The 12,414-nt window shown below is 49.8% G+C and overlaps 1 protein-coding gene across 1 annotated transcript; it reads right to left on the bottom strand.

Moving 5' to 3' along the window:
- Positions 1 to 24: 24 nt before the first annotated feature.
- PLK1 (polo like kinase 1) lies at positions 25 to 11,683 on the bottom strand. The gene is made up of 10 exons (XM_045776456.2): positions 10,476 to 11,683; positions 9,637 to 9,805; positions 8,779 to 8,923; positions 7,821 to 7,914; positions 6,173 to 6,392; positions 2,629 to 2,784; positions 1,409 to 1,486; positions 1,054 to 1,208; positions 770 to 952; positions 25 to 534 (listed from the first exon to the last, which is right to left on the bottom strand). The coding sequence occupies exons 1-10, from the start codon at positions 10,881 to 10,883 to the stop codon at positions 328 to 330; spliced, it is 1,815 nt and encodes a 604-aa protein (XP_045632412.1). The 5' UTR covers positions 10,884 to 11,683; the 3' UTR covers positions 25 to 327.
- Between the last annotated feature and the right edge of the window lie 731 nt (positions 11,684 to 12,414).

The raw sequence follows: 12,414 nt of genomic DNA on the forward strand, positions 1-12,414 counted from the left end.
CACCCTCAGGGACTACAGAAGAAATAGAAGATTCACATGTGTTTAATGTATATAAAGGCAAGGAAAGGACAGTCCAGGATTCAAGAGCGGCATTCTGTACAATGCATATGGTGGGGCTGAGGGGGAAGAGGAAGGGCTGTAGAACCCACACCCGAACATGTACAAAAATAACTTACACGGTGACCCCCACCAGCAAGGATGATGGAGCTCTCCCCAGCCCCCAGGGCTGGGGGGCACATTCTAGAAAACAGCACGAGGGGAGCTAACCAGTGCGGGCCAAGGTGCTGTAAGGATGAGAAGGGGCGCCAGTCCGGAGGGGAGGAAGGCCTACGAGGAGGCCTTGAGACGGTTGGCGGCCGAGCGGGAGCTCAGCAGCTTGTCCACCATGGTGCGGGCGTAGCGGAGCCGGCTGGCCAGCTCCTTGGAGCAGCCGTACTCCTCCAGCAGGCTCAGGCGATACGTGCGGAAGTCCCGCCTCTCATCAATGTAGGTCACGGCTGCCATCAGTGGGCACAGGATGAGTTTGGTATGGTCCTAGGAGGGAAGTGAGGGAAAGAGAGACGGACAGAGTTACCAGCGGCCTGAAGGTCCCAGCTGCTAGTGCATGCCGGGGAGTAGAGGAGAGACATTCCAGCCGATGAGGGGTTCTTGCCCCCGCTCATGTGCTTCCTGCTGCCTGATGCCAAGGACAGGTGCCACGCCTCCCACTGCCCACCCCACTCTGGGGGCCTGTGGGTACCCCACCCCGACTCTCCCCACCCAGGTTCACCTGGAAAAAGTTGATCTGTACACAGCCATTGCTGAGGTGCAGGATAATGGCGCTGCGGGTGCGAAACCAGGTGCGCAGGTAGGGTAGCCGGGCGAGCTCATCGCCTTCCCGAGGTGTGATATTGGCCCCCGCCTTCAGCAAGTGTTCACTCATGTAGTTCCGGAAATACTTCAGGAGGGTGATCTGGTTGGAAAGGGAGGGAGGGAGGCCAGAGCTAGAGCCTAATACCTGGCACATGCCTCCCTCCTGGCAACACCAGGCTGCAGCCACCAGCTGGAGCTCACCTTCTTCATCAGGGAGTTGGGATGGGAGCTCACGGTGAGGTAGGACTCTGTGCCATCACGCTCTATGTACTGTAGGCTGTCGCCGTCATTGTAGAGGATCAGGCGTGTTGAGTCGTTGAAGAGCACCCCCACGCTGTTGTCGCACAGCTGGTACCCTGGGAAGTGGAGGGAGACCTCAGGAAGGGGGAGAAGGGAGCAGGAGGGGCACTGGGAGCTGGAAGTGGGAGGCCTGGGATGGAGACAGGAGACTCTAGACAGCAGAGGACCAAGGAGCCAAAAAAGGCAAGAGCCTGGAACAGCTCAAAGGGTCACTTGGCCATACCCGAGCCACCCACCCATTCTGGAAGCAACCTACCAAGGCCGTACTTGTCCGAATAGTCCACCCACTTGCTGACCCAGAAGATGGGGATGCAGGCGGGATCCTCAGCCTCCTCTGTGACAGAAACAGATAGATGGTTGGTCAGCACCAGTGTCTTCCCCTCCGGTCCACTCAGGTGGCCCATGCCAGTGAGGATTGTTGGGCGCCCCACCCAGGCTCCGTCAAGAGGCCTGGGGCCCCAGAGAAGAGCCAAGCAGAGCTTGTGTCACCACCAAGCCCTGGTAAGCAGCAGGACAGACAAGTTCCAGTTCCATACATTCATTCATTCAGTCCATCCACTGACCCACCCTGTGCCACGCACTGCCACAGGTGCAGTGAGCAATGGCATAAAACCCAGCCTTCACAAACTTACATTCTTGTTATAGGGACAGAGGCTGATCAACATAAATATGGACAAAATAAATGTTACTTCTATCATGGTGAGAGTCAGTGGCCAAGGGATTATCTAATCTTTTGGTTCTGAGTGATTAAAAAATTGTCAGAATATACACAATCCCAAATACATCAAAATGTTACGTTCAGGGGCACCTGGGAGGCTCAGTCCATTAAGTGTCTGACTTCAGCTCAGGTCATCATCTCAGGTTCATGGTATCAAGCCCAGTGTAGTGGCGAGTCTGCTTCTCCCTCTCACTCTGCCCCTCCCCCCATTCATGCTCGCTCGCTCACTCACTCTCTCTCTCTCAAATAAATAAAATCTTTAAAAAAAATGTTGTGTTCAGCACATGCAATAATCCCTTATTTAAATACAGGGGGATGAGAAGTGCTAGGAGTGGGGGGCCAGGGAAATGCTCATGGAGGGGACACTGGGGCAGACATCTGAAAGAGGCGAGCATGAGCCCTGCACATATCTGGAGGAAGTACATTCCAGAAGAGAACAGTATGAGCAAGAGCCCCGAGGCTCTTGAAGACTAAGCAGGAATCCACCGAACAGCAGAAAGAGCATGTGCAGATGTGTAAGGTAGCACACGGAGGTGCTGGAAGATGGGACACTTGTGGAGGCAGAATAATCAGAAAAAGACAGGCGGGCCGTGAATGCCAGGCTAACCCATTTGGATCTTAATCTATAGGAAACCTGGGAACTAATGGTATTATGGAGACCCAGGCCTGGACAAGCCCCGGACACTGTGCAGCAGAGACTTCCCGGACCTCTTCCAGGTGCACGGGCAACCCCATCCCCAGGCCCTTCCCGTGCCCACCTTGCCTCACCAGCCCCCGCTCTGAGGGCTTGGACGCATTGACGCTGTGTAGCTGCTGCAGCATGTCGCCCAGGTGGCAGTCAACCGCCTCACTGGTCTCCCGGACCACTGGCTCCTCTTTTTCCCGGGGCCGCTCGGGCATGGGGTTCTCTGTGCCTAGGATGAAGACGACACACAGTCATTAGCTGGGCACAAAGGCAGCGGGCTGGGAGGGACATGGGACCCTCTGCCATAGCTGGTACCCTCCCCAGAGAAAAATTATTTTAGCTGCCATTGCTTTGGGTAAATTGAGTCAGTGCTGAGTTATAGAGCAGCAGCTGCCACGCTCATGTGACAGGAGCATGGTACTCATACCTCTAGAGCCAAGCCAAGCCCTTGAGGAAGGTTTCATGGCCACACACACCAAAGAGCTTCAGACGCTCCGGCCTCTGCCCCAATGCTGGGCCCTGCAGGACACCACCAGGCACTCCGGGAGATAGTGTGAAGGTACCACCAGCCCAGAGGTGCCCAGCCAAGAATTAAAATCCAGGAAAATGGGAGGGCTCAGTAAATTCACATAGCTGATCAACAAAATGGATTAAGCAGGCATTTGATGAAAACATGAGATTTTTTTCTTTCCACCCCCAAGTTTTATATAGATGTCCAAAGAGTCTGAAAAGATACACTTTGAGATCTTCTCATTGGTTATATTTGGGTTAGAAAAGCCCGGATGATTTTTATTGTGTTTATGCTCTAAAGTTTCCTTCCCCACCAACACGTGCTAGTTGTCTTATATGCAATTTGTCTTATAATATTTTCAAGATCAGAGTTTTTAAGTTAAAAAAAACTACGCTGTGGTAAGAACTGAAATGTGAACTAATAAGATATTTGGGACTTGCTTTAAAAACTCTAGCAAAGAAGGTGCCTGGGTGGCTCAGTTGGTTAAGTGTCTGCCTTCAGCACAGGTCGTGATCCCGGGTTTCTGGGATTGAGCCCCATGTTGGGCTCTCTGCTCAGCGGAGAATCTGTTTCTCCCTCTCCCTCTGCCCCTCCCCTGTTCTCTCTCTCTCAAATAAAATAAATAAATATATAAAACCTTAAAAAAAAAGAAAAAACAAAACTAAATAAAAAAATATTATTATTTAAAAAAAAGAAAAAAGAAAAAGAAAAAACAAAACTAGCAAGGGGGGCACCTGGGTGGCTCAGTTGGTTAGGAAACCAACTCTTGATTTTGGCACAGGTCAGGACTCGGGGTAGTGAGATCAAGCCCCATGTGGGGCTGCCGAATCTGAGCAGCATCTGCTTGGGATGTTATTTCTCTCTGGCCACCCCCCTCACTTCCAGGATGTCTCTCTCTAAAATAAATAAGTAAATCTTAAAAACAAGAAGCCCAAAAAACCAATTCTAGCAGGGCACCTAGGTGGCTCAATTGGTTAAATGTCTGACTCTTGATTTCGGCTCAGGTCATGAGATCAAGTTCCATGTCAGGCTCTGCGTTGGGCGTGGAGCCTGCTTAGGATTCTCTCTCTCCCTCTGCCCACCGCCTCCCAACCCTGTGTGTGCTTTCTCTCTCTAAAAAAATTAAATAAATAAATAAAAATAAAAACTCTAGCCAAAAAAGGGGAGAAGGTAGAAACGGATAAAACTAGGTACAGGCAGGCAAATGTTGCTAACTACTGAAAATGGGTGATGAATACATGGGGATTCCTCATACAGTTAGTTCTCTCTACTTTTGCAGACATTTGAAAATTTCCAGCATAAGAATTAAAAAAAAAAAAAAAAAGCTTTATGTTCAAAAATTCAAAACGAAACATAATCTTTAAAATAGCATTATTTTATACATTATAGGCCAAAGAATAAATCCATGAGTACATGTTGATATAAGTAACCATTAAATAATGAGAGAGAAGGACCAACTCTTCCTTACAGAAGAATTCCAATGAATGAATTTAGAAGGAGTGGGGAAGAGAGAGGAATCTCCATTAGAATAACACATGAGCAACTGCCATCCCGAGATCCATGGAGATCCACCAAGGATTTAAGAGTTTGAGGAGAAACAGGATTGTCTCAAAGTAGTTCCGGCAAGGTTTTATTAATTACAAAGGGAAAAATTCTAACTCTGCAGTGGAGAAACCAATCAGACACCACCCAAACAACTGATCAAGATTAATATTACCAATGAAAAGAAATGGCAAAAACAAACAAAAAAGGAATCCTTAACAGTATTAAAAAAAAAAAAAAAGCAAAAAAGCCAAACCAAAATAAATCCCCCCAAAAACAACAAAAACCCCCAAAAAAAACCCCACAAAAATAAAAGACAGACCAAAACAGTATTAGATTACAACAGAAACAAATGATTTTATATATTAAATTGGTGCTATATCCACACGGAGGAGAAAAAGTATTTCAAATGACCTTTTTAAAAATACTATATAACCTTAGTGAAATATTCTAAGGACAAATGGAACTTCGATAAGCTAAAACACCATTAAAAAAAATAAGAGGCTAGTTCATAGATGTTGAAAAATCTATGTATATTAATGTTAAGGAAATAAGATTGATTTTATTCTTGTATTTCTTTTCAACTGACAAAGAAGTCAAAATCATATAATATTGTATATGAACTGGACACTCGTAAATTACAAAAAGTAGTAACTCCACAGCAGACAAAACAAGATTGTACCAGTGTTAAATTTCCTGAACTTGCTCGCTGTGTCATGTGCTGTGTTCCAAGCATGCCATGTGTATTAAACAAAAAATCTTTGTTTTTAGGAAAAATACACTGAAGTATTAAGTGGTCAAGGGCAGGACGTATACAACTTACTTTTAAGTGGTTCGGGGGGGGAAAAGTAGATACACACACACACACACACACAACTTTATATATACTAAGAAAAGATAAAGCAAGTGTAGAAAAACATTAATTGGTGGAAAAAAGGGAGATCTGCCTACTCTTCCACCTTTTCATAAAGTTTGAAATAATACTGAAATATTGTGATGAAAAAATGTGACTCAGAAATAGCAGTACAAACTCAAGGTTTTTCCCCCACCGAAGTAGGTACTTCCTAATTCTGGCCTTTGAAGAGAACTGGACATAATGACAACCCAAGCAAGGTAAATGTCTGGGATTAACTTCAAAAATACTTCAAAGGAACAAAAAAAGAATGATGAAGCAAATGTGACAAAATCTGACTGACTGTTGAATGTGTGTGGGGGGGTGAGTCCACTGCATTATGCCCTACATATATATTTGAAATTTTTCATATTTTTTTTTCAATGAACCAGCAAAGTGTGATGTTAGGAATTTTTTAAATGCTAAGGGTTTTTCGGGCATGGCATTCAGTCCACTCTCCTTTTTCTGGGCACGACAGATCTGATCCAGCCAGTGTTAAAGTCTGTCTTTCCCGCTAGGGCCCACCCAGGGGAAGCAGGGCATTTTGTCCTGGGGTGGGGCGGGCACTGTGGATTCAAGGACAGGGGCAGGTCCTACGGCACGCCTGGGCTCTGGGGGCCACCCATCCACACAGCTGAAGCCTAGGCTCTCTCTGGGGGTCTGCTGTTTTACCTTTATTGAGGACTGTGAGAGGCTTCCGGTTGCTGGGGTCCAGACTGCTGGGAGCAATGGAAAACCGAGGTGCAATGGTGAGACAGGTGATGGGTAGTCGGGCGGGGATGTAGCCAGACGTAAAGAACTCGTCATTGAGCAGCTCGTGAATGGTGGGGCGGGCAGTAGGATCTGTCTGAAGCATCTTCTGGATGAGGGAGGCGGCCACAGGGTTGATGTGCTGGAGCAAAAAGGAAGGGCTGTGAGCGGGACGTGATGGGGGACCCGAATGCAGTGCTGCCATAAAGGCACCGTAGCCCCTGGCCCATACACGCCATGCCCAGTGGCCATAAATCTGCCAGTTCCCCATATTGGCTTTACTGAGTTGACAACTGTCAACCTATGCTATGAGAATGATCACTTCTCCTTCCTTTTGAGACTCAAGATTCACTGGATTTGCCCTGAATTTGTTCTCGAGTAACTTAAGTTGCTCACCAGTACGGTAGCACTTGAGTACATAGGCTGTGGGATCATAAAGACCTGGTTAAGTCCCAGTACTGTCCCGAAGAGCAGCTGTGGCAAGTAACCCAACTTGCTCAGGACTTTGGTGTCTTCATCTGGAAAGCAAGGACATAGCACCAAGCCTGGAGTCCTACTAGGATTCGATGGGGGATAACCCAGCACAAATCAAATGCATAGTAACACCCTAGTATTAGCTGTACACTTACTTGTGCCAGCACAGTGTTCCAAGCACATCACGTGTATTAACTTGCTTACCCTTCACAAAAACATCTAAGGGGTGGAGGTCTCTATTACCATCTCTCTTTTGCAGAGGAGGAAACGGAGCACAGAGAGGTTAAGTGCCTTTCCTAAGAATACGCACCTAATGAGTGGTAAAGCCAGCACCCACACCAAAATACTAGGGTGCTCTCGTGCACCCACTCTGAACCCTCCAGGGTCTGTCTATCTGACAGTTAAATGACCCTTTGTGACAGATTTCGTCTGTCTGTCCTTATGGAGACAGGACCCTTGACTTCACAAGAGTCAAGGGAAGCAAACGGGAAAGCAGCCACCTGTCACAGGCTTCTGCAAAACAGACTGTTCCTTTCAATGCACTGACACCAGTGGTTGTGAAAATGTACACCACTTTGGATTCACGGTGGTTCAGGATTCTGTGAGTGCTTACTGTATACAAGGCGCCCTGCGAGCTGCACCAGAGGCAATGACTCTCTTTTATAAATGGGAAACTAGAATTCAAGAGATTCAGGCCATTTGTCCACTGTGATCTGGCTGCTATGTGACAGAGCCCAGTTAAGTCAAGAAGGACCACTTCCAGAGGTTAAACAGCACTTCTGTGTCTGCCTCCTGCTCCCTCCCCATTTTTTTCTTTATTCTCTTTTCTCTTTACACATCTTTTGGGTTATCTACACAACCTTTGAGAATCTATAAACTCTCTCCCCTTAGAAAAAATACTTCTGTGGACATACGTCAAGCTCTGTATGTAATTTCAGACACAGATCCACCAAAGCTCTGGGACTACCCTAGGGGGAGGGTTGACCTATCTCTGTCCCTAGGATATGGCTGGGCTCAGTAAACAGCTTTTGGGGGGGGAACCCCAAAAAAACCAAAATAAATTTAAACTTAAAGAAAAAAAAAGTGTTTTAGTCACCTTGGGAATACTGTAGTCATTCTTCTTGATCCGAAGGTAGGTCTCTTTAAGGCAAGAGGTCTCAAAAGGTGGTTTGCCCACTAACAGTGTATACCTGTAAGCACAGGGGGCTGATTTGGCTCAAGACTCCCAGCCAAAACCTACCTGCCGGGGGAATCATCTCAGGGCTGGCATCTGGAAAGTCTGACTTTGGGGCCCCTGAGGATAGTCCTCAAGCCCACAGGAGCCAGGACATGGGTAAGGCTGAGCCCTCAGGAGAAGACAGGTGTCAGCACGAGGACTCTTCAGGCCAGTAGTGACTTTTCAGCTGGAGCCTGTAGGAATCCAGGGCCCTGGAGGCTGCTGGCCAGTACAAAACAGGTCCCAGTGCGTGGGCTACCTCCCCCTACAGAGGCAGCCCCACTTTGATAGTTCTGCACTTAAGGCATGAAGTTTTCATTTGAAAAAGCTCTACTGCAAAGAAGTATGGAAGCCACTGCTACAACTCACCTCTAGCTCTCCAGTACCCCGGCCAACAATAAAAAGTGAACACCCAAAAGGGCCCAACCTTCTGCCCACCACCCACCACCTTGGAAGGCCCTGATTCAGACTTTATTATACATGGAAATCACCCAGGGATCTTGTTAAACTCCAGATTCTGAGCCAGTCAGTAGTCTGGGTCCTGAGATTCTGCATTTCTAACAAGTTCCTGGGTGATGCTGCTGCTCTGTGGACCACACTTTGAGTAGCAAGGGCCTAGAGCAGGTTTGTGAAGGCCCGCCAGCCTCCATCCCCATAGCCCAGGCTGCTGCAGGAATCCCACAGGATATACCAGTGACAAGAAAAGATATGGAAGTCAGGCTTTGTTTTTGGGCAATCTGTTCTCTGGAGCAGCCTCTCCATAGGCAGAAAGGTCCAAAGGATAAAGTCAGCTAGGTCCAAAAGGGCCAGGTGGGTCCTAAGACAACTCCCAACTTACATGATACACCCAATGGACCACACGTCCACCTCGAAACTGTGCCCTTTCTTGCTCAGCACCTCAGGAGCTATGTAATTAGGAGTCCCGCACAGGGTCTTCTTGCGTTCCCCGTCATACTCCACTTTGGTTGCCAGTCCAAAATCCCCTGGGACAGAGGGAGGAAAAGGGGGTCCTTAGCTGCTAGCCTCTGTCATCTGCCAATGCAGAAAGCTGGTACAGGTGTGACTGTCAAGAACCAAGGTCATTTGACCCCTCGGGCCCCTACTCCTTGTAGGCAGCAAGGCTTGCACAGGATTCCTCCCACCACGTTGGCCCACTGGGGGGGGGGGTGTCTCCCCTTAGAAAGGAGGGCCAGGTTTCTAAAAGGGAACTGAAGGAAATGCCCTCAGGGATCAAGCGAGTAAGGGTCAGGACTGCTATTTGGCAAGTTTGTGAGTTAACAGGGAGAGGTGGGGATTGTGGCAAATCCCAGGGAGCCTAAGGGGAACAGTGGCTTTTTAACCCAGCAAAGAGCTGCCTGGGAGATTATTGTCTCAGAACTGCTGGAGCTTCCAACTGTTTAAAAGGAGTTCCAAACCCCAATTTTTAGGTCAAGCAACCCAACTTGTGTCAATGGAAACGAATTCAAATTCTTTTAAAAAAGTACTGTGTGGTAGCACTAAAAAATGCATCTGCAGGGTAGAGGCTTGGGGCTTTTGGTTTTAAATTTCTGTATTAAAGAGAGGATTCTAGAGGCCATCAACAGCCCAGACTTCTACCATCCTCTTCCTCCCTCGTCTCCTTCCTGTTTCCTCTCCCAGCCTCCTCCTCATTCCCGCTTCTGGAGGTGTCAAGCACCCCTGCAGGCCCAACACTCACCTATTTTCACCTCCAGATCCTCATTCAGGAAAAGGTTGCCGAGCTTGAGGTCCCGGTGAATAACCCGGTTTCGGTGCAGATACTGGCAGCCAAGGACAATCTGCCGAAGGTAGTAGCGGGCTTCGGGCTCGGTCAGTGCTTTTCTTCGCTTGTGCAGCTCCAGGAGAGACTGAGCGGGGTAAGGAGAGGAGGAATGGGGTGCCGGTACCGAGGCACAGGGCAGGCCTTGTCATTAAAAGCAGCCCAGGACGCCCCCCCCCCCCCCCGCTCCAGGGCAGCTACGGTTTGTTCTCTCCCCTAAGCCTGGCCACTACGGGTCATAGCACCCCTTCTCCCAGTAGCTCCCTCCCAAGCCTCCTCCTACCTGGGATGCCTCTTCCAGTCCCACTCCCGGAAGCTCCAAACCCACAGTATCCCTCCCTGGGTCTTTGCGCAGCAGGAGATCCCTCTCCAGCCACCTCTCTTTCCGGACGCTCCGAGGTCTGTCTCCAACCACCCTCTCCCCGACCCAGCCCTACTCCGGAAGCTCGGACCCGCAGCACCCCTTCCCCGGGACTCCTCCCTTAGCAACTCCGGAAGCCTTAGCGTCCAGTACCAGGATTCTCCTCCTACCCGCGCCTCCCCTGCGGCGCTCAACACCTAGCGTCCAGGAGCCGCCTTCCCTAGCAGCGACAGGACTCGGGGGCCACTTAACCGGAACCCCATCCCCTAGCAGCTCCAAGTGCCAAGCACCCTCTCCTCTCTCCTCGAGACCTTTACAGTCCCTAGCTCGAGGTTCCCAGCCCCTCCAAGCCCCTGGATCCCCCCGCCAACCCCGGTCCCCAGGCAGCGACACTCACCCTCCGGCGGCAGAGCTCCAACACCACGAACACGAAGTCGTTGTCCTCGAAAAAGCCGTGGAAGCCTACGATGTGCTGGTGGGCGAGGCTGCGGTGAATGGATATCTCCATGGACATCTTCTCCTTCTGGTGCGGCTTGAGCAGCAGCGACTTAGGCACGATCTTGCCCGCGAACACCTCCTTGGTGTCGGCGTCCGAGATCTCGAAGCACTTAGCAAAGCCGCCCTTCCCCAGAAAGCGTCCCCGCAGGTAGCGCCGCCGGCTGCGCGGGTCCACTAGGACCTCCGGGATCTCTTTCGCCGGCGGTGCGGCCGCCGGGGCCCCGGGAGCTGCAACTCCCGGGCCCCCAGCTTTCCCTGGGTCGGCTGGTGCCCGCGCCAGCTTCCCTGCAGTTGCCGCCGCACTCATGTTCCCGGAGTTGCTCCGCGGACCTAGCTGGGTCTGGGCAGAGGCTTGGCACCGCTTCGCTCCTCCTCGAATTCAAACGCGGCGCCGGGAACGTTACAAGAGCCTGCGCGCCACTGATTGGCCGCGGGGATTTAAAATCCAAACCCGCCCGCCGCGCGGCACGATGGGAGCGCTCTGCACCGCGGTCTCCTTTAAACCCGTACTCAGCCCTGGGGGGTAAGACTTGATTGACAGGGACTCGCGCACAGCAGACACGTGGGATGCCTGAGAAACCGTACCGGCGTGGTGATGCCAAGACCCGCCCGAGGAGAGAGGGGAGTTCAGGGTTTCCCCCTTTCTCGGCGGCCGGGGAAGCTCCTGCAGTTCCCACGCACCTCCTCCAGGAAGTTTTTCCTAGTACCTCCTTCCACCCTCACCCGGCCTTCTAGACTATAAACTCTTGAAAATAGAGACTTTGCAGGGCAGCCTCAGGCAGCCGCCTCCGATGTCCTCAGCTCTCTTCCAAGACACCCCAATAAGCTAAAACCCAAGTAAAAACAGGGAGCTTGCCAGGCAGACGCACTTCCGTGCCAAGGTCCCTACCTTCAGAATAACAGCTGCTACTTAGCCCCTCAGGAATATAGAGCAACTCCACTCAAAGCATATATGGTTCAGGGACCACCAACATTACCATCACCTGGGAACTTGTTAGAAAGAAAATTTCAGGCCTTACCCCAGACCTCCTGATTCAGGAATCTACCTTTCAATGTGACTGCCAGGTGATTCCCACACACACTGATGTTTGAGACGCACAGTACCAGCAGCAACACCCGCCCCCCCCCCCCCCCCCCCCGCCCCTGCTATTGAAGAAAGTTGTCTGGCTTGCTCAGCTGTATTTCCCAGGGCCTGAAATAGTGGACCCTCGAATCTCTGGTAAGAGGAAGTATGGCTGGCTGGCAGAATGCCCAGCAAACTGGTAGGCCAGGGCCATACACCCTGCAGGGGAGTGTTTTGTTTGACCACTCACTTTTGAAAATTTGGATTCATTTACAGCACTTAAAAATCAAAAGAGCTCACATAAAAATTCAGATTTGTGTTTTTTCCTAGGAAAAAACAAACAAACAAAAACTAGAAGGTCCCGCAACTCTATGCCTACATACTTCCCCGGTTTGCAATAGTTCCCAGCTATCACCCTCTGCCCATTTGCCTGATTTCCCAAAGTACCTAAGTGGTAACCCTAGAACAGCAAAATGCGCAAGTTAGAAGCCCTTCTCTTAGAAGCCCAAAAGGTGCCCCTTTGCACCCCATGATGTCTCGGCTAGAGCCCAGCAAATATCGACCATATCTTATCTCTTTACCTGCCTCCTAGTCCATGTCCCAAGCTCCCAGAGCAGTACCTAGTAAAAAGAAGTAACTGAAACGTTTGCTGAATAAAAGGAAGTTAAAAACAAAATTAAGTTGCTATTATTTTTTATCCTTGTGGTGTATAATCTCCTATCTTTTTATTGAAGTTTAAGATATGCAGGGAAAAAGCTTACATAACTTCCAGCTC

Source organism: Ursus americanus, chromosome 2 (genome assembly GCF_024610735.1).
Source record: "Ursus americanus isolate L20-20 chromosome 2, mUrsAme1.1.p, whole genome shotgun sequence".
In the NCBI taxonomy this organism is placed as follows: domain Eukaryota; kingdom Metazoa; phylum Chordata; class Mammalia; order Carnivora; family Ursidae; genus Ursus; species Ursus americanus.

Excerpts from the sequence above, each read along its gene's own strand:
- PLK1 (XM_045776456.2), bottom strand. The coding sequence starts at position 10,883 with ATGAGTGCGGCGGCAACTGCAGGGAAGCTGGCGCGGGCACCAGCCGAC. Across the intron at positions 7,915-8,778 it reads TGGTCCATTGGGTGTATCAT|GTATACACTGTTAGTGGGCA; the intron begins GTAAGTTGGGAG and ends CTGTGCTTACAG. Across the intron at positions 535-769 it reads TACAGATCAACTTTTTCCAG|GACCATACCAAACTCATCCT; the intron begins GTGAACCTGGGT and ends CTTCCCTCCTAG.